Raw genomic sequence first — 22,316 nt, 5'->3', positions numbered from 1 at the left:
TAACCATTTCTAGACTTTGGCTATAACTTTTTCTAAAAAATAATTAGAATTCTTCTTAGTTCCTATGAGACTTAACTCAATTTGAAAGTAGAACTTTTAGCATTCTCTGTACACATGACATGGTCTTGTCTATTGAGTTAATTTACTAGCAAGTGTTAAATACAATATTGTGGTGTTTATTCACAGCTGTATTGAGTGCCTCCTGGTTATGTCAGGAGGAAAGGGGACACTATAACAAATTGTGAAAGTAAATATGTATAGTAAGTAACTCTGCTAACATGTAAATATATTAATAAGCCACTGAGCACAGTAGTGCAAAAGTAGTTCAAATATTGCTTACAGCAGCAGCTTCCAGTGTCATTGAGATCCCTGTTGTTGATGAAATCTAACTCCAAATGGTAGTGATTCAGTCTTCTTCTCTGTCGTTTCCAGGTGGAGGGTTAGCTGTTGGAACACTTCTTCTGATTGGTTAGTATAAAACATGTGATCCTTCCAGCCTGGTCTGTCTGCTCTTAATGACATTATGAGTTTCTCACTCTGAAACTGGATATTTAAATGATGAGCTTTCCACAGATGTAAAGTCAGATTGGAACTTATCCAATACTTTTTTAATTCAAAATTGAGATGGACAGACATATCTGAAAATGTAGTTCCTGACATTTAAAATGTTTACTCTTCACTGTGCTCCACTTTAAATTTAATTAACTTTAAAGTGAAATTTCAATTGCTTTGTTTGAAACTATAAATTCTCAATATTAAGAGGTGAATTTTAGTGATTGAGTTGGAGAAATGGGAGAATTAATGTGTATACTATAAATGCGTGTATAGATGTGTAATACATTGCATAGATTTTGTTATTGCTTTATTGAATGAAAAATGGCAAAGTAGGCCAGATTTTTGTCCATTTTTAAAATGATTATAGTTCTTATTAAAATATACAGCTCAATGTGGCATATTTCAGCGTAGATCATAGTTTTTAAATTATAGGAAGCCTCCTATTTCCCACAGTGAAAGCGCTCGTCCTTATTAATGTTTAACCTATTTGCTTGCAACATAGCTACTGTTTCTAGTTTAGTCTTCAATCAGCCAGTCTACATTTTTGCATGACCCAATTAAAATTGAAAATACCTATTTTAGCAGCTCAAAATTTCCCTAATCTAAATGGGAATCATTTGGCTACCTATCTGTGAGACATAGGATGACTCCTTGTTCTCCCCATGTCTTCTTGATACACCTCATGGGGCGGCATTTCTCTTTCATTGCCTAAAACTGATAGAAGAGTTCTTGTTTAATAAGACCTATAGTCAGGAAACTGAGACTATGAAATATAATGATCTAGACATTTATTAGTACCAGCACCAATAAAAATAAGTATGTTAGTAGATTTTTTTTTTTTACATAGCAAGGGACTGTTGCAAATGTTTTTGGAAGATTTTCTCTAAGAGGGATTATATTACAAACTAATGGTCCTTAAATTTTCGCATACATACAGCATTTACCTAGTGAAGTCAAAACCCTGGAAAATTCAAAGTTATCTATAACATCTCATTACCTATCTCTGCTTAATCACTGAAGGATAATGATAATAGTTGTAGAATTGTCCATCATTTGGGTCTTGCTGTAGGTCATGTATTATGTAAAGTACTTTGTAGATGCTTCTTTCTTTACTTAATATGATCTGTTAAATTCATATTATCTGTATTTCACTCATAAAATGAGATTTGTGGGGCAGAGTAACTTCCAGTTTCACATAGATAATAAGAATGCCAGTATTAGAATTTCAATGTAAGTCTAGAAACATAAATTTGGTTTTTGAGTGAGACATTTTAAATACTTAATTGTTTTGAGAATTTCATGCTTAAGTATTTTGCATTTACCTCATACTCACTTCTCTCTCTACCCTATTCAGCTCCTCCTATGTCTACTTTCTCTCAAATTATGACCTCTTCAATAATTGTTACACACATATATATGTGTATCTCTCTCTTTTTCTCTCTCTCTTAGTTAGGGTTTTACTACAGTGAATAGACACCATGACCAAGACAACTCTTATAAGGACAACATTTAATTGGGCTACTTACAGGTTTAGAGGTTGATGACATTATCATCAAGGTATGGCAGAGTCCAGGCAGGCATGATGCAGGAAGAGCTGAGAGTTCTACATCTTCATCTCAAGGTCACTAGGAGAAGACTTGTTTCCATGCAACTAGGATGAGGGTATCAAAGCCCATGCTCACAGTGACACACCTGATCCAATAAGACCACACCTCCTAATTTGCTACTTCCTGGGCCAGGCATATACAAAGCATCATTTGTGTGTGTGTGTGTTGTGTGTGTGTGTGTGTGTGTGTGTGTGTGTGTGTGTCTGTGTCTGTGTCTTTGTCTTTGTCTGTGTGTGTCTATATGTGTTTTGAGCTGATCATTTGAAATTATGTGTGTGAGAGAGTGAATGTGTGTTTAGAGCAGATCTTTTGGAACTAGATTACCCATCAAAGGGCTTACCTCTAGAGAAGACTGAATCTCCATCTCTTAGCAGCTGTTGTTTGACTAATAGTTCTTCAATCTAGAAGTGGAGAGTTGTAAAATTTCACTCATCCACATTGGCATGTCAACTGACTGGTCTTGTTTAGGAAACCATTTTGTTAAAACTACATGGATGCAACTTCTCTGTCAGACATAGAAGAGTCTATATTCTGAGGCTTTAGCAGATGTACTGGTTCCTTGTTTTTTTCTGGTCTTTCCACTTTCTTTTACAGTGTTCTCTGAGCCTTAAGTATAGGGTTTGTGCTGTAGGTATATTAGTTGAGGTTGGATGCCCCCATGGTCAGTAGTTCTCTTATATTTGTGAGTTTGTGTAGTAGTCTCTATTTGCTCCAAGAAGAAACTTATTTGATTGGGAATAAGAGATATACTTATCTCTAGGTATAAAAATAAGTACTTAGGGACTAGAGAGATGGCCTGGCTGTTAAGAGCACTGATGATTCTTTCAGAAGACCCAAGTTCTATTCCCAGCTCTGACACAGTGGCTCACAAACATCAGTTGACTATGCAAGTGCTACACTGACATGTATGTAGGCTAAACATACATACATAAAATATACAAAAATTTAAAATATATTTAGAATGCGGTTAGAAATTATAGTGGTTTAGGAAAGTGGCAATTATAGGTTCTCCTCTAGGATCCATGACCTCACCAGACATGACTAGTTGGCAAAATTTACTGTGTCAGGAATGAATTCCCTCCTAATGAGCAGGCCATAAGTCCAATTAGACAAATGTTGGTTACTCCCAAGATGGAAGTGCCACTATTGGACCCTTGGGGATATCATGTTGGATTGGTCATTGTTGTGTTTTGTAGATTATGCAGCTGGATAAGACTCTTGATTGTTTTTCTTCCTTTGCAGCTTGGTTATTAGGAGAAAGTAGGAGAGCCAGTCTTCAGGGAGGAAGATGCTGATTCCTCCAAGTGTCAGACAGAAACTATGGCATCTTCAGCAATAAGATAAACTAGTAGTAGGCAACTAAGAGTAATAGCAGTAGCCTATATTATTTTGGGAATGTTGGGTCAAGTAGAAAATAGACAATCAGGATTTGAAGATAAAGTATAGGAACTGGATAACACTGGTAAAGATTATAGAAAAATAAATAAATATAGAAAAAATGGAAGGGACATGCAGGAACTTTGAGACAGCAAATCCTTGAATTATAGGCATAGAAGATGAAGTGTCCAGAGTCATTAGCAAAGACCAGACGTCAGCAGTATCATAGGGAAAACTAAATTAAGGGAAGACATATAGATACAGGAAGCACATAGAACACCAAAGAGACAGGAAAGAAACTCTTCACAGTTATTGTTTAAAAATGGTGTAAAAAGAAGCTATTAAAAACTGTAAGAAAAAAAAAAAAACAAGAAACAACACAAAACAAACCTCTCAAAAACCTTAAGTCACAAGTAAAGGACAACCCACCAAAATAACAAACAGCTGGTTTCTAGAAACATTAAAAGACAGAAGAGCCTAGATCAATATAGTCCAAGTTCTAGAAGACCACAGATTCCAACCTAGACACTATCCTGTAGCTTTCTTGAATGCCTTATTTAACAGCCATAAACAGTGGGATAGTAGTTATATCTCTTTGAGGAATGATGAAACACCTATATATATTGGTTTTTCTAAACTGAGGTTTCAAAATTCTAAATGTGAAGGATTTTACTTAGTGTACAATGAAGACACAGTTACAGATTGGTAAAAGTTCATATTTTACATGGTCAGTATTTCTCTATTATAGCAGAACGTTTCTGTTTAAAATGCTAAAATCTTGTCAGGCATGGTGGTATATATCTTTTAACCCATCACTCTGGAAGCCTCGGCAGGTGGATCCCTTGAGTTTGGGACCAGCCAGTACAAGTGTATTTTAGTTATTTACATACATACATGTGGGTGCAAATGTGCATGTATGTGTGTACATGCCTGGGGAGCGGTGTGGAGGTCTATTTCAGGTGTCTGATTTGATTATCCTCAATGTTATTTTTTACTGTGCTTTTGCATTATGTATAGGGCTGTTTGCCTGCATGTATGTCTGTGGTGCCCCATGTGTATGCAGTGCTTGAGGATACCAGAAAAGTGTGTGAGAGTCCCTAGAACTGGAGTTGCGGATGGTTGTGTATTGGTAATCTACCTCTGGAAAGGGGAGCAAGTGGTTTTAACCTTTGAGCTGTCTCTTTGCTTCCTCTCCACATGACATTTTAAAATGCTGTTTCTTCACTGAACTTGAAGCTCACAGTTTGTTATGTTCCTGGCTATTGATTGCTGTTTCACACCCAGGAGTAGGGTTACAAATGAATATCACTACAACTGGGTTTTTTGTATGGGTGCCACTCACAGTTAGTTATGTTCCTGACCATTGATTGCTGTTTCACACCCAGGAGTAGGGTTACAAATGATTATCACTACAACTGGGTTTTTTGTAAGGGTGCCAAGGCTCCCAACTCAGATCTCCCTGCATATGTGGCAGGTACGCTGTCCTCTGAGTCTTCTCCTGTCTCTATTATGAATTGGTAAACCATTTTCTCATGAACCAGATTATTCTTTAATTATCAAAGCAGTTGTATGTGTGACTTGTACCTGTGGCTTTTCAAAGCAATATATTTATAGTTTCAAATAAAGTGTAACTATGGAAACTAGAACAAGTGAGTGCTACTACAAAACTCCAAAATAGTCTCTGCCTTCAGAATATTGCAAAGTACCTAAATAGGAATGTATGAAAGGCCATCCTATGAAGAGTAAACCACCAAAGGTAAATTTCATAATACAAACTTGATTCTGTTAAAACAGCTAAGAAAAATCAACTAATTAGGAAGAAAGCTTTATTTTGGCTCATAGTTTCAATGTGTCCAGCACATGGTCAGCACATGGTCAGCTCACTCCTTTGAAGTGGACCTGAAGTGAGGCAGAATTCAGTGTCAGTGAGATGATGCAGCAGAGGAGCTTGTTCATCCTACTGGAGCCAGGAAATGGAAAGGAGGAGGCACAGCACAATATGTCCTTCACACACAAGCATTGGACCTTTCTCCAGTGAGATCCACATATCAGGGCTCCTGATAGTCCATACAACTGTGGGTCTGTCCATGGATTGATATGTTGAAGATGCAGAGCCCTTGTTATTTAATTGCCTTCCAAAGGCTTCATGTCTGAACACAACTACGTTGAGGACCAAGCCTATGATATATGACATGTGAGGGAATGTTTCAAACCAAAACCATAACAGTACTCAGACAGGTTTTGAGATGATTTGTACTGAAATTGCTTCACATCATTTGCTACTCAGGGACATTTGCAACAACTGAAAAGTGAAAGTGTTAGCAGATGATGGATCTTCATCTGTTTGTAGAGATGCTGATTATCAAGACAGGTTTTTATACAAGTTGTCATTAATCAAAATATGTTACATTGTGAATATTGTTTTTTAAAGTATCCCATATTACATAATTTTACTTGTAGAAGTAACATAAGGTATGTTGTTGGCCAGTTAGCTGTACAAGTACAGATGCTTCTCTGTGGAGTTACTGTAAGTTCGAAGATTAAGTTGAACCACAGTAAGTTGAGGACCGCCTGTAGTTGTAAGAATATTTTTGTTTTAATTGCCTATTACTGTATACCAATAATTAACAAAACTTTGGTAGCTTACAATAATACACATTTTTCTGTGGGTCAAAGGTCTAGTCACAGCTTAGCTGGGGAATTCTACAGTGGCAGTAGGCCATGGCTGGATTTTTTTTATCTGAGTATGTGACTATAGACTAAGAGCTTCCAGGCTCACATCCCTATCAGCAATGTTCAGATCTTTGCTAGCTATCTGAGCCACAGGGCATTTCACAAGATAGCTTCCAGTTTCCTGAAAACTATCAAGAGAGAATGCCTCTCAGCAAGGTAGATAATATTGCAGTCTTAGAAAACAAGGGATACCCTGTCTCCTTTGCTCCATTCCCTTTCTTAGTAGAAAGTCACAGGTTCTACTGCATTCACTGAAGATTAAAATGGTGTGAAAGACCAGGAAACAGGACTATGGGAATCACCTCAGGACTGACCCATTACGTGCTTTATAATTTTAACCTAATATTTTTATGATATTAAAAAACTGAGAGCTTGAGGGTTTCCTCTTGTGGGATATTAGAATATCATATGATGTTTTTAACCCATTTGAAATTGTTGAGCTACATATTTCTTCTAAACATAAATTTTGAATATTTTTTATGCAGTTACTGGTAAGCCACCTACCTCTCATAATGAAGCTGACTGGAGAGGGTTGTGTTAATTTACTTTTGTATGATTTCTGATGCTGTCTTTGTGCTTCAAAGTCAGGGTTAAACAGTTACAGCATTTACCATATGTTCCACAAGCTCAAAATAGTTACTTTCTGACTTTTTAAAAAATAAGCTTTTTATAATTTTTAAATTATTTTATCATGGTACCATGCAGTGATGCTGAAGCACTAACCTGGACCAGACAACCAGATCTGAATGTGCTCTTTTCCAAATCTCCTGACATCTGTTTTGAAGCAATTGTGGTGAGCACTGTTAGGCCACAGAAATCTTGGATTTAACCCTTTATTAGCTTTGAACTAGAAGTTTGTAGCACAGGACATGACAACATACAAGATAAATGTTGTTGTAGATGTGAGAAGTATGAAAAAGACTTAAAGTGTAAGAACAGATTGGAAAATGAAGGGGAAAAGTACATGCATGAAAACCTGTACTGACAGCAAGAGGGCGTCAGCAGAGCGGGCCTACCCACTGGCAACGGACAGGCCTCCTCAAGTACAAAGTGCATCTCAGATCCAGTCAGAGGTCAGCTTCATCCTAAGTCTCTTACTTCCATTTGTGGGACTCAAGCTATAAAGCTTGAGAATGTCCTGCCATCCCCCAAACCACTCTCTTCAAAGCAAATGAATCCTGGGGTTGCTGGCCAGGTCTAAAGATTTGTTCTTATCATTTCCATAGTAATTTTGTCTTCACATAATTATTAAGTCATGATGAGTTTTACATTTTAAAATATCTTTAACTCTTTGTACTCTCCAATTTTACTGCTTTTTCTCTAATATGGGCCACACTTGGCCATTTTGATGAAATTACTATCATAGTGTTTTAAGGTGTCTGTGGATTTAGTGTTTCTTACAGACCCTTCCCATTCTTTTTCCATAATTAACTAATATAAAAATTTGAACATGATAAATCTGACTTAGAACTATCAATATTCTGTGTTAACACAAGAAACAATGTTCTTTATATTAAGACTAGAGGCTGGAAGTTTGACTCAGTAGTAAAGGGGTTGCCTAGGATGTACAAGGTCCCGAATTTAATCCAAAAAGGAAAAAGGAAAAAAGTAAGAGGAAAGGAAAGGAAGAAAGGAAAGGAAAGGAATTGAAACGAAACACACACATACACAGTCTTTAATCATGCTTCATGTTAGTGACTCAGACCTTTTAATTCCACCAAAGTACCAGTTTCTCTCTCTCTCTTTTTTAATCCCATATAGTCTATACAAAACTTACCACTTAAAAAAATCTAATACCTTAACTGCAAACTAAAGAACTAGTTAAACTAAAGAACAAGTTATACTTCCAACCTATAATAGCATAGAGAAAACATTTGGTGTTTTTAAAAGGAAGAACTACGACATTAAATAATCCATCAAAGCAAAACAGGAAAAAGCCAAATTGTACAGCTCCATGTTCAGCATTTAGGGTCCATAATGCAATTGGTTATTTTCCAAAAAGGGCTTGGATAGTCCCAACCCTTCAACTCTGCCACCTCAACACACAAATACTCCCATGGGTTTATTCATAGTTCTCCTTGGAGAGCATCCCATGGTTGTGGCATCTCTAATGTCTCTGGGTCTCAGCTGCAACTGAAAGTTCACCTTCATAGCTTTACTTACTGTCCTTTGAAGGCCTATCTGCTGGATCTCTGTCCTTGCCACATGGCTTATATCCTTAGCTGTTTCCATGACCCCTCTGTCTTGCCTCTTTTTTGCTTACAAAACCAGTACTATGAGGATGATGAAGACGGCATTTCTAGTTGTGCTGCTAGTTTTACTCCTGTGAGCCACATTTGTACCAGTTTCTCTGGACTTATCCCAAGAAAACACATTCCTATTGTCCTCTTGCAAGAAAATAGGTTTCACATTCCATGTAATGCTGGTGTCCTTAAGAATTATAGCTGTTTTCTTAGGATATAGACAGAAAGTAGCCAGAATTTCTTTTTAAATTTAATTACTTTATGTATATGAGTGCTTTGCATGCATGTATGTGTATCAAGCATGTGCATGCATGTTGGCCTCAGAAATCAGAAGGATATTGGGTACCTTGGAACTAGAGTTACAGATGATTGTGAGCCACCAAGTGGGTGCTGGGAATAAAACCCAGATGCTCTGCAAGGGTAACAGTTAATTATTTTTTATTGGATATTTTATTTATTTATATTTCAAATGTTATCCCCTTTCTAGGTTTCCCCTCCAGAAACCTCCATCACTTCCTCCCTCCCTCTGCTTCTATGAGGGTGCTCAAACTACCCAACCACCCAATCCTGACTCCGTGCGCTGGCACTCCCCTACACTGGGGCATCAAGCCTTCATAGGACCAAGGGCCTCTCCTCCCACTAATGCCCAACAAGGCTACATATGCTACTGGAGCCATGGGTCCCTCCATGTGTACTCTTTGGTTGGTGGTTTAGTCCCTGGGAGCCCTAGGGTGGGGTGGGGGGGGGTTGGTTGATATTGTTGTTCTTCCTATAAGGTTACAAACCACTTGAGCTCCTTGAGTCCTTTCTTTAACTCCACCATTGGGGACCCTGTTCTTAGTCCAATGCTTGGCTGCGAGCATCCACCTATGTATTTGTCTGGCTCTGACAGAGCCTCTCAGGAGACAGCTATACCAGGCTCCTGTCAGCATACACTTCTTGGCATCCACAATAGTGTCTGTGTTTGGTGACTGTATATGGGATGCATCCCCAGGTGGGGCAGTCTCTGAGTGGCCTTTTCTTCACTCTCTGCTCCATGCTTTGTCTCTATATTTGCTCCTGTGAGTCTTTTGTTCTCCCTTCTAAGAAGGACTGAAGCATCCACACTTTGGTCTTCCTTCTTCTTGAGCTTCATGTAGTCTATGAATCTGGATGAAATAGACAATTTTCTAAACAAATACCAAATACCAAAGTTAAATCAGGATCAGATTAAACCGTATAAACAGTCCCATAACCCCTAAAGAAATAGCAGCAATCATTAAAAATCTCCCAACCAAAAAAAGCCCAGGTCCAGATGGTTTTAGTGCACAATTCTATCAGACCTTCAAAGAAGATCTAATTCCAATACTTCTCAAACTATTCTATAAAAGAGAAACTACCCATTTCTTTCTATGAAGCCACAATTACACTGATACCTAAACAAGATGACCAAATAAAGAGAGAGAACTTAAGACCAATTTCCTATGTGAATGTCAATGCAAAAATACTCAATAAAATTCTCACAAACCAAATCCAAGAACACATCAAAACAATCATCCGGGAGCACCTGGGGAGCCATCTTGGTTCGTGGATCCCTCAGAGACTAGTCTGCACAGGTGAGAGTACCTACTACAGAAGCTAAGAGCTTCTGGGACAGGTGGAAGCTACACAGCTTCTGGGACAGTCCCTGTTTCAGGCCTTCATCTTCTGCCAGGAGGCAGATCCAAAGGCCAGATATCTGTGCACCTTCCCTGCAAGAGGAGAGCTTGCCTGCAGAGAGAACTCTCACCACTGAAACTCAGGGGAGATCTAGTCTCCCAAGTCTGCTGATAGAGGCTAACAGAATCATGGGAGGAGCAAGCTCTAACCAGAGACAACTATAATAACTAACACCAGAGATTATCAGATGGCAAAAGGCAAACATAAGAATTTTACTAACAGAAATCAAGACCACTCATTATCATCAGAACCCAGCACTCCCACCTCAGCCAGTCCTGGATACACCAACACACTCAAAAAGCTAGACCTGGATTTAAAAGCATATCTTATGATGATGGTAGAAGACATCAAGAACGACTTTAATAACTCACTTAAATAAATACAGGAGAACACTGCTAAAGAGGTACAAGTACTTAAAGAAAAACAGGAAAACACAACCAAAAAGGTAGAAGTCCTTAAAGAAAAACAGGAAAACTCAAACAAACAGGTGATGGAATTGAACAAAACCATAATCTCAGCTGCAGAAGATTCCATAGAGAACATCTGCACAACAATCAAAGATAAGACAAAACGCAAAAAGATCCTAAATCAAAACATCCAGGAAATCCAGGACACAATGAGAAGACCAAACCTACGGATAATAGGAGTTGATGAGAATGAAGATTTTCAACTTAAAGGGCCGGCAAATATCTTCAACAAAATTATAGAAGAAAACTTCCCAAACCTAAAGAATGACATGCCCATGAACATACAAGGAGCCTACAGAATTCCAAATACACTGGACCAGAAAAGAAATTCCTCCCGACACATAATAATCAGAACAACAAATGCACTAAATAAAGAGAGAATATTAAAAGCAGTAAGGGAGAAAGGTCAAGTAACATATAAAGGAAGGCCTATCAGAATTACACCAGACTTCACCAGAGACTATGAAAGCCAGAAGATCCTGGACAGATGTTATACAGACACTAAGAGAACACAAATGCCAGCCCAGGCTACTATACCCAGCCAAAGTTTCAATTACCATAGATGGAGAAACTAAAGTATTCCATGACAAACCAAATTCACACAATATCTTTCCACAAATCCAGCCCTTCAAAGGATAATAACAGAAAAAAAAAACAACAACAACAAAAAAAAACAAAAACAAACAAACAAAAAAAAAAAAACAATGCAAGGACAGAAACTACCCCCTAGAAAAAGCAAGAAAGTAATCCTTCAACAAACCTAAAAGAAGACAGCCACAAAAACAGAATACCAACTCGAACAACGAAAATAATGGAAATCAATAATTACTTTTCCTGAATATCTCTTAATATTCATGGACTCAATTCCCCAATAAAAGACATAGACTAACAGACTGGCTACACAAACAGAACCCGACACTTTGCTGCTTACAAGATACCCATCTCAGGGAAAAAGACAGACACTACCTTAGAGTGAAAGGCTGGAAAACAATTTTCCAAGCAAATGGTCTGAAGAAACAAGCTGGAATAGCCATTCTAATATCTAATAAAATCGACTTCCAACCCAAAGTTATCAAAATAGTCAAGGAGGGGCACTTCATACACATCAAAGGTAAAATCTTCCATGAGGAGCTCTCAATTCTGAATATCTATGCTCCAAATGCAAGGGCAGCCACATTCATTAAAGAAACTTTAGTAAAGCTCAAAGCACACATTGCACCTCACACAATAATAATGGGAGACTTCAACACACTACGTTCATCAGTGGACAGATCTTGGAAACAGAAACTAAACAGGGACACAGTGAAACTAACAGAAGTTATGAAACAAATGGATTTAACAGATAGCTACAGAACATTTTATCCTAAAACAAAAGGATATACCTTCTTCTCAGCCACTCATGGTACCTTCTCCAAAATTGAAAATACAATTGGTCACAAAGCAGGCCTCAACAGATACAAAAATATTGAAATTGTCCCATGCATCCTATTTGATCACCACGGACTAAGGCTGATCTTCAATAACAACATAAAGAATAGAAAGTCAACATTCATGTGGAAACTAAACAACACTCTACTCAATGATACCTTGGTCAAGGAAGAAATAAAGAAATTAAAGACTTTTTACAGTTTAATGGAAATGACGCCACATAATACCCAAACAAATGAGACACAATGAAAGCATTTCTAAAAGGAAAACTCATAGCTCTGAGTGCCTCCAAAAAGAAACTAGAAAGAGTACACACTAGCAGCTTGACAACACACCTAAAAGCTCTAGAACAAAAGGAAGCAAATTCACCCAAGAGGAGTAGACCGCAGGAAATAATCAAACTCAGGGGTGACATCAACCAAGTGGAAACAAGAACTATTTAAAGAATCAACCAAACGAGGAGCTGGTTATTTGAGAAAATCAACAATATAGATAAACCCTTAGCCAGATTCACTAGAGGGCACAGGGACAGCATCCTAATTAACAAAATCAGAAATGAAAAGGGAGACATAACAACAGATCCTGAAGAAATCCAATACACCATCAGATCCTTCTACAAAAGGCTATACTCAACAAAACTGGAGATCCTGGATAAAATAGACAAATTTCTAGACAGATACTAGGTACCCAAGTTAAATCAGGATCAGATAAATGATCTAAACAGTCCTATATCCCCTAAAGGAATAGAAGCAGTCATTAATAATCTCCCACCCAAAAAAAGCCCAGGACCAGATGGGTTTAGTGCAGAGTTCTATCAGACCTTCAAAGAAGATCTAATTCCTGTTCTTCACAAACTATTCCACAAAATAGAAGCAGAAGGTACTCTACCCAACTCATTCTATGAAGCCACAATTACTCTGATACCTAAACCACAGAAAGACCCAACAAAGATAGAGAACTTCAGCCCAATTTCCCTTATGAATATCAATGCAAAAATATGCAATAAAATTCTCGCTAACCGAATCCAAGAACACATCAAAACAATCATCCATCCTGACCAAGTAGGTTTCATTCCAGGGATGCAGGAATGGTTTAATATATGGAAATCCATCAAAGTAATCCATTATATAAACAAACTCAAGGACAAAACCACATGATCTCTCGTTAGATGCTGACAAAGCATTTGACAAAATCCAACACCCATTCATGATAAAAGTCTTGGAAAGATCAGGAATTCAAGGCCCATACCTAAACATAATAAAAGCAATCTACAGCAAACCAGTAGCCAACATCAAAGTAAATGGTCAGAATCTGGAAGCAATCCCACTAAAATCAGGGACAAGAAAAGGCTGCCCACTTTCTCCCTACCTATTTGACATAGTACTTGAAGTCCTAGCCAGAGCAATTTGACAACAAAAGGTATTCAAAGGGATACAAATTGTAAAGGAAGAAGTCAAAATATCACTTTTTGCAGATGATAGGATAGTATATAAAAGTGACCCTAAAAATTCCAACGGAGAACTCCCAAACCTGATAAACAGGTTCAATGAAGTAGCTCGATATAAAATTAACTCAAACAAATCAATGGCCTTTCTCTACAAAAAGGATAAACAGGCTGAGAAAGAAATTAGGGAAACAACATCCTTCACAATAGTCACAAATAAAATACCTTGGCGTGACTGTAAGGAAGTGAAAGATCTATATGATTAGAACTTCAAGTCTCTGAAGAAAGAAATTAAAGAAGATCTCAGAAGATGGAAAGATCTCCCATGCTCATGGATTGGCAGGAACAATATAGTAAAAATGGCTATCTTGCCAAAAGCAATCTACAGATTCAATGCAATCCCTATCAAACTTCCAACTCAATTCTTCAAGGAATTAGAAAGGGCAATTTTGCAAATTCATCTGGAATAACCAAAAACGGAGGATAGCAAAAACTCTTCTCAATGATAAAAAAACCTCTGGTGGAATAACCATGCCTTACCTAAAGCTGTACTGCAGAACAATTGTGATAAAAACTGCATGGTACTGGTATAGTGACAGACAAGTAGACCAATGGAATAGAATTGAAGACCCAGAAATGAACCCACAAACCTATGGTCACTTGATCTTTGACAAGGGAGCTAAAACCATCCAGTGGAAAAAAGACAACAAATGGTGCTGGCACAACTAGGGGTTATCATGTAGAAGAATGTAAATTGGTCCATTCCTATCTCCTTGTACTAAGGTCAAATCTTAGTCGATCAAGGAACTCCACATAAAACCAGAGACAGTGAAACTTATAGAGGAGAAAGTGGGAAAAAGCCTCGAAGATATGGGCACAGGGGAAATATTCCTGAATAGAACAGCAGTGGCTTATGCTGTAAGATCAAGAATCGGCAAATGGGACCTCATAAAGTTACAAAGCTTCTGTAAGGCAAAAGACACCATCCATAAGACAAAAAGGCCACCAACAAATTGGGAAAGGAACTTTACCATTCCTAAATCAGATAGGGGACTAATAATATCCAATATATATAAAGAACTCAAGAAGGTGGACTCTAGAAAATCAAATATCCCCATTAAAAAATGGGGCTCAGAGCTAAAAAAAAATTCTCACCTGAGGAATACCTAATATCTGAGAAACACCTGAAAAAATGTTCAGTATTCTTCATCATCAGGGAAATGCAAATCAAAACAACCCTGAGATTCCATCTCACCCCAGTCAGAATGGCTAAGATCAAAAATTCAGGTGACAGCAGATGCTGGGGAAGATGTGGAGAAAGAGGAACACTCCTCCATTGTTGGTGGGATTGCAAGCTTGTACAACCACTCTGGAAATCAGTGTGGTGGTTCCTCAGAAAATTGGACATAGTACTACCGGAGGATCCTTTAATACCTCTCCTGGGCATATATCTAGAAGATGTTCCAACTGGTAAGAAGGACTCATGCTCCACTATGTTCATAGCAGCCTTATTTATATTAGCCAAAATGTGAAAAGAACCCATATGCCCTTCAACAGAAGAATGGATAAAGAAAATGTGGTACATTTACACAGTGGAGTACTACTCAGCTATTAAAAACAATGAATTTATAAAATTCCTAGGCAGATGAATGGACCTGGATGGCATCATCCTGAGTGAGGTAATCCAATCACAAAAGAACTCACATGATATGTACTGACCGATAAATGGATATTAGCTCAGAAACTTAGAATACCAAAGATACAAGATACAATTTACAAAACACATGAAACTCAAGAAAGAAGACCAAAGTGTGGGTCATTTTGTCCCTTCTTAGAATTGGGAATAAATTACCCCTGGAAGGAGTTACAGAGACAAAATTTGGAACTGAGATGAAAGGTTGGACCATCTAAAGACTGCCATACCCAGGGATCCATCCCATAATCAGCCTCCAAACTCTGACACCATTGCATACACCAACAAGATTTTGCTGAAAGGACCCTGATATAGCTGTCTCTTGTGGGGCTATGCCGGGGCCTTGAAAACACAGAAGTGGATACTCACAGTCAGCTATTGGATGGAACACAGGGCCCCCAATGGAGGAGCTAGAGGAAGTTCCCAAGGAGCTAAAGAGGTCTGCAACCCTATAGGTGGAACAACAATTTGAACTAATCAGTATCCCCCGGAGCTCGTGTCTCTAGATGCATATGTATCACAAGATGGCCTAGTCAGCCATCATTGGGAAGAGAGGCCCCTTGGTCTTACAAACTTTATATGCCTCAGTATGGGGGAACGCCAGGGCCAAGAATTGGGAGTGGGTGGGTAGGGGGGACTGGGGGATTTTTGGGATAGCATTTGAAATATAAATGAAGAAAATACCTAATTTAAAAGAATAAATTAAAAAAAATAATTAAAAAACAAAACAAACAATCATCCATCAGGATCAAATAGGCTTCATCCCAGGAATTCAAGGATGGTTCAATATGTGGAAATCCATCAATGTAATCTACTATATAAACAAACTCAAAGGGGAAAAAAAAACCATGATCAGCTCATTAGATACTAAGAAAGCCTTTGACAAAATTTAACACCCATTCATGCTAAAAGTCATGGAAAGATCAGGAATCCAAGACCCATAAGTAAACATAGTAAAAGCAATATACAGCAAATCAGTATCCAACATCAAAGTAAATGAAGACAAACTTGAAGCAATTCCACTGAAATCAGCAACTATACAAGGCTGGCCACTCTCTCCCGACCTATTGAATATAGTACTCAATGTCCCAACCAAAGCAATTAGACAACAAAAGGAGATCAAAGGGATACAGATTGGAAAGGAAAAAGTCAAAATGTCATGATTTGCAGATGATATGATAGATAATATATTTAAGTGACCCCAAAAATTCTACCAGAGAACTTCTAAACCTGAAAAACAACTTCAGCAAAGGGGCTGGATATAAAATCAACTCAAACAAATGAGTAGTCTTCCTCTACTCAAAGGAAAAATAGGCTGAGAAAGAAGTTAGGGAAAGGACACACTTCACAATAGTCACAAATAATGTAAAATGCCTTGGCGTGACTCTAAGGAAGTGAAAGATCTATATGACAACAACTTCAAGTCTCTGAAGAAAGAAATCTTAGATCTCAGAAGATGGAAAGATCTCCCATGCTCATGGATTGACAGGATTAATATAGTAAAAATGGCTATCTTTCTAAAAAGCAATCTACAGATTCAATGCAATCCACATCAAAATTCAAAATCAATTCTTCATAGAATTAGAGCAATTTGCAAATTCATTTCCAATAACAAAATACCCAGTATAACAAAAACTATTCTCAACAATAAAAGAATGTCTAAAGGAATCACCATCTGTGACCTCAAGCTGTATTACAGAGTAATAGTGATAAAAACTGTATGGTATTGGTACAGGGACAAACAGGAAGATCAATGGAATAGAATTGAAGACTTGAAAATTAACCCACACACCTATGGTCACTTGATCTTTGACAAAGAAGCTACAGCAATCCATTGGGAAAAAGACAGTATTTTATTTTTTTTTAACTGTCCCGAGCTATCGTTCTCACAGGCAAGAACACACTCTGACAACCGGATTCTTCTGCGGCAAGCTTTATTGCTTCTTAAGGAGGGAAGACCCAGACCCCGGAAAATGGTGCTGCTTATATAGCCCTCAGCGTGGCGTTTCAGCACCTGATGTGGCATGTCAGCTCCTGATTTGTTGCTCGCCCATCACCTCATTACTACGCCCTGAGATGGGCAGTGACTAGGTGTGAGTTCACTCTCACACTTGTGTACAAGGCTTGTTTACTAGTTAGGCACAGCAGAAGCCAGCGCCATCTTATAATGGCGATTGCTAGCGGCACAGCTCTCCACATTTAACCATAATTTTTTTATTAGGTATTTTCTTTATATACATTTCACATGCTATCCCAAAAGTTCCCTATACCCTCCCCCTGCCCTGCTCCCCTACCCACCTACCCCCACTTCTTCTCCCTGGCATTCCCCTGTACTGGGACATATAAAGTTTGCAAGACCAAGGGGCCTCTCTTCCCAATGATGGCCGACTAGGCCATCTTCTGCTACACATGCAGCTAAAGACACGAGCTCTGTGGGTACTGGTTAGTTCATATTGTTGTTCCACCTATAGGGTTGCAGACCCCTTCAGCTCCTTGGGTGCTTTCTCTAACTTCTCCATTGGGGGCCCTGTGTTCCTTCTTATTGATGACTGTGAGCATCCACTCCTGTATTTGCCATGCACTGGCGTAGCCTCATACAAGACAGCTATACCAGAGTCCCTTCAGCAAAATCTTGCTGGCATATGGAATAGTGTCTGGGTTTGGTGGCTGATTATGGGATTGATCCCTGGATAGGGTAGTCTCTGGATAGTCCATCCTTTCAAAAACACAGCATTTTCAACAAATGGTGCTGGATCAACTGGAGGTCAGCATGTAGAAAAATGCAGATTGACCCATTCCTATCTTCTTGTACAAAGTTCAAGACCAAGTGGATCAAGCTCTTCCACATAAAACCAGATGCACTGAATCGGATAGAAGAGAAACTGGGAAAAGCCTTGAACACATGGGCACAGGGAATTTTTCCTGAACAGAACACCAATGGCCTTTGCTGTAAGATCACGAATCCACAAATGGGACCTCATAAAATTGCAAAGCTTCTGTAAGGAAAAGGATGCTGTAAATGGGACAAAACAGCAAACAACAGATTGGGTAAAGATCTTTACTTCACTTCAGATATAGGGCTAATATCCTATATATACAAAGAACTCAAGAAGTTAGATCCTGAGAACCAAATAACCCTATTTTAAAAATGGGATTCAAAGCTAAACAGAGAATTCTCAACTGAGGAATATCAAATGGCTGAGAAACACGTAAAGAAATGTTCACCATCCTTAGTCATCAGGGAAATGCAAATTAAAACAACCTTGAGATTCCACATCACACCAGTCAGAATGGCTAAAATCAAAAACTCAGGTGACAGCAGATGCTGGTAAGGATGTGGGCAAAGTGGAACACTCCTCCATTGCTGGTAGGATTGAAAGCTCGTACAACTACTCTGAAAATATGTCTGGTGGTTCCTCAGAAAATTGGACATAGTATTACCTGAGGACCCAGCTATACCACTCCTGAGCATATACCTAAAAGATGCTCTAACATATAAGAAGGACGCATGCTCCACTATGCTCATAGCTGCCTTATTTACAATAGCCAGGAGCTGGAAAGAACCCAGATGTCCTTCAACAGAGGAATGGATACAGAAAATGTTGTACATTTACATAATGGAGTACTATTCAGCTATTAAATACAATGAATTCATGAAATTCTTGGACAAATGGATGAAACTAGAAAATATCATCCTGAGTTAGGTAGCCCAGTCACAAAAGAACACATATGGTATGTACTCACTGATAAGGGGATATTAGCCCCAAAGCTCTGAATACCCAAGATATAATTGACAGACAACAAGTAACTATTTAAGTGCTAACCCAACTCAAGCAGCCAGTATTTTGAACAAAATATCACACAAGTGATCCTATTCCAGTTCCCAGTAGTGTCATTGTTTTCTGAAACCTTTTGAGTCATGCCTCCACTATTCACATACTTCTCTGCATCTTTATCATTCAACTTCCCATAAGAACAGCCTACTGAGTTCTGCTTACATCATTCAATGCCTTTGTAGCCCAAAGTTCTAAAGTCTTCTACATCTCCATTTAAAAACACTTCCCAAATTTGCACAGCAATGGCCCCATTCTATATACCGATTTCTGCAGTATATGCATTTCCATTTTTAGAAAAGATTATTTTTATTATAACTATATGTATGTGTGTGGCATGCATATGAATGCAGTTGTCCTTGGAGACCAGAAGTGTTGGTTGTTTCTCCTGGAAATTAGCAAGCAAGTAGTCAAAATATCACTATTTGCAGATGATACGATAGTATATATAAGTGACCCTAAAAATTCCACCAGAGAACTTTTAATCGTGATCAACAGCTTCTGTGCAGTAGCTGGATGTAAAATTAACTCAAACAAATCAGTGGCCTTTCTCTACACAAAGGATAAACAGGCTGAGAAAGAAATTGGGGAAACAACATACTTCACAATAGTCACAAATAATATAAAATACCTTGGTATGACTCTAACTAAGGAAGTGAAAGATCTCTATGAAAGGAACTTCAAGTCTCTGAAGAAAGAAAGGTATAAATGTCCTTTTTATTTCCTCTAATGGAAGGATTAGATGAGAGCCATACTCAAGTTGCATGAATAAAGGCTTGTGTTAAGCCCAGAACATTTCTTTGTTCTAACCGTTCCTAGGCCTAGCTTTTAGTCTCCATTCAATGTAATCTTCCAATCTGACTGATTCAATGTAGCATCTCTTGGCTTCTGGCTGAATTGCTTTGCTTAGACTCATACTAACTTTGGCACTATGTTCTAATCTTATGCCTCCTTTTCATTCTGTGGCTCATTCTGTCTTCACCTGAGTCTATCCTGTCTCAAAAACTGTTCTCATAAGACTGCCTTTCTCCACCTTTTCAAGTATTGTCCACAAAGGGCAGGCCTTGCTACCCTAGTTAACATAATCAGGAAGAAATTCCATAGACATGTTCACAGGACAACCCAGTTTACTTAGACCCTCAGTTGAGACTCACTTCCCAAGTGATTCTAGATTATGTCAAGTTGGCAAGCAACACTAACCATCACAGTTGCTGTAGACAGATACAAATATTTAGATATCTAGCAACATACACTAGCATAAAATAATGAGAAGTAGATTTGACAAAACTTTACTTGGAATGATGGGGCAGATCACTGGAAATTTTTTATTGTGGAGTAAAAAAGTTAAGCCTGTTTCTCTTACCCACCAGGCCTTATTCTACCTCAGTGACATAAAACATATACATAGTCTATGTCTACAGTATAGCCCATCAATATTTAAGGCAGCTCTACTTTGTTCTTGGGACTCTTCCTTCAAGATAAATATTCCAGTTTTCTCTTCACATACTTCTGTTTCCCTTCTCCATCTCACGCACACTCTTCTGAAGATGCTTTAGTGTATATGTCTCCATGCTAACATTGTCTGCCAATGTTATATCCGGGGGGGGGGGGGGGAGTTGGAGATACAGAGATACATATATAGATATAGATAATTTAATAAACAGTTCGCTTTAAGGAGAGTAAATCTTTCCATTCACCTATCTATAGAGATGGATTTAAAAAAAAAAACCTTATTAGATATTTTCTTTATTTACATTTCAAACGTTATCCCCTTTCCTAGTTTCCCCTCCGAAAACCCCCATTCCTTTCCCCTCCCCCTGTTCACCAACCCACCCACTCCCTCTTCCTGGCCCGAGCATTCCCCTATACTGGGGCATAGAACCTTCACAGGACCAAGGGCCTCTCCTCCCATTGATAACCGACTAGGCCATCCTCTGATACATATACAGCTAGAGCCATGAGTCCCACCATGTGTTTTCTTTGGTTGGTGGTTTAGTCCCGCGAAGCTCTGGGGGTACTGATTAGTTCATATTGTTGTTCTTCCTATGGGGCTGCAAACCTCTTCAGCTCCTTGGGCACTTTCTCTAGCTCCTTCATCGGGGACCCTAAGCTCGGGCCAATGGATGGCTGTGAGCATCCACCTCTGTATTTGTTAGGCACTGGCAGAGCCTCTCAGGAGACAGCTATATTAGCCTCCAGTCAGCAAGCTCTGGTTGGAATCCACAATAGTGTCTGGTTTTAGTGGCTGTTTAGGGGATGGATCCCCAGGTGGTATAGCCTCTGGGTGGCCATTCCTTCAGGCTCTGCTTTACACTTTGTCCCTGTAACTACCTCCATGAGTATTTTGTTGCCCCTTTTAAGAAAGACCAAAGTACCCACGCTTTGGTGTTCCTTCTTGAGTTTCATGTTTTGCGAATCAATGGTGCTGGCTTAACTGGTGGTTAGCATGTAGAAGAATGCGAATTGATTCATTCTTATCTCCTTGAACAAAGCTCAAGTCTAAGTGGATCAAGGACCTCCATATAAAACCAGAGACACTGAAACTTATAGAGGAGAATGTGGGGAAGAACTTCAAACATATGGGCACACGGAAAAAATTCCTGAACAGAACACCAGTGGCTTGTACTGTAAGATCAAGATGTAACAAATTGGACCTCATAAAATTGCAAAGTTTTTGTAAAGCAAAGGACACTATCAATAAGACAAAAAGGCAACCAACGGATTGGGAAAAAATTCTTTACCAATCCTAAATCCAATAGCAGGCTAATATCCAATATATACAAAGAACTCAAGAAGTCAAAAAACCAAATATCCCTATTAAAAAATAGGGTTCAGAGCTAAACAAAGTCTGAGGAATATCGAATGGGTGAGAAGCACTTTAAAAGAAAAGTTCAACATCCTTAGTGATCACGGAAATGCAAATCAAAACAACCCCGAGATTCCACCTCATACCAGTCAGAATGTCTAAAATCAAAAACTCACGTGACAGCAGATGCTGGCGAGGATGTGGAGGAAGAGGAACACTCTCCCATTGCTGGTAGGATTGAAAGCTGGTACAACCACTCAGGAAATCAGTTTGGCAGTTCCTCAGAAAATTGGACATAGTACTACCAGAGGATGCAGCAATACCACTCCTAGGCTTATACACAGAATATGCTCCAACCAGTAAGAAGGACACATGTTCCACTATGTTCATAGCAGCCTTATTTATAATAGCCAGATGCTGGAAATAATCCAG

The 22,316-nt window shown here is 38.6% G+C and overlaps 1 protein-coding gene across 1 annotated transcript in view; it reads left to right on the top strand.

Annotated features, from left to right (window-relative positions):
- Elp4 (elongator acetyltransferase complex subunit 4) overlaps positions 1-22,316 on the top strand; it is a 207,245-nt gene that overhangs the window by 7,195 nt on the left and 177,734 nt on the right. Inside the window, exon 2 of the mRNA NM_023876.4 lies at positions 433-468. Within this exon, the coding sequence (NP_076365.2) occupies positions 433-468 (36 nt within the window). The remainder of the gene's footprint in view (positions 1-432; positions 469-22,316) is intronic.

The sequence above is a fragment of the Mus musculus genome, chromosome 2 (genome assembly GCF_000001635.26).
Source record: "Mus musculus strain C57BL/6J chromosome 2, GRCm38.p6 C57BL/6J".
In the NCBI taxonomy this organism is placed as follows: domain Eukaryota; kingdom Metazoa; phylum Chordata; class Mammalia; order Rodentia; family Muridae; genus Mus; species Mus musculus.
This window is presented reverse-complemented; position numbering and strand designations above follow the sequence as displayed.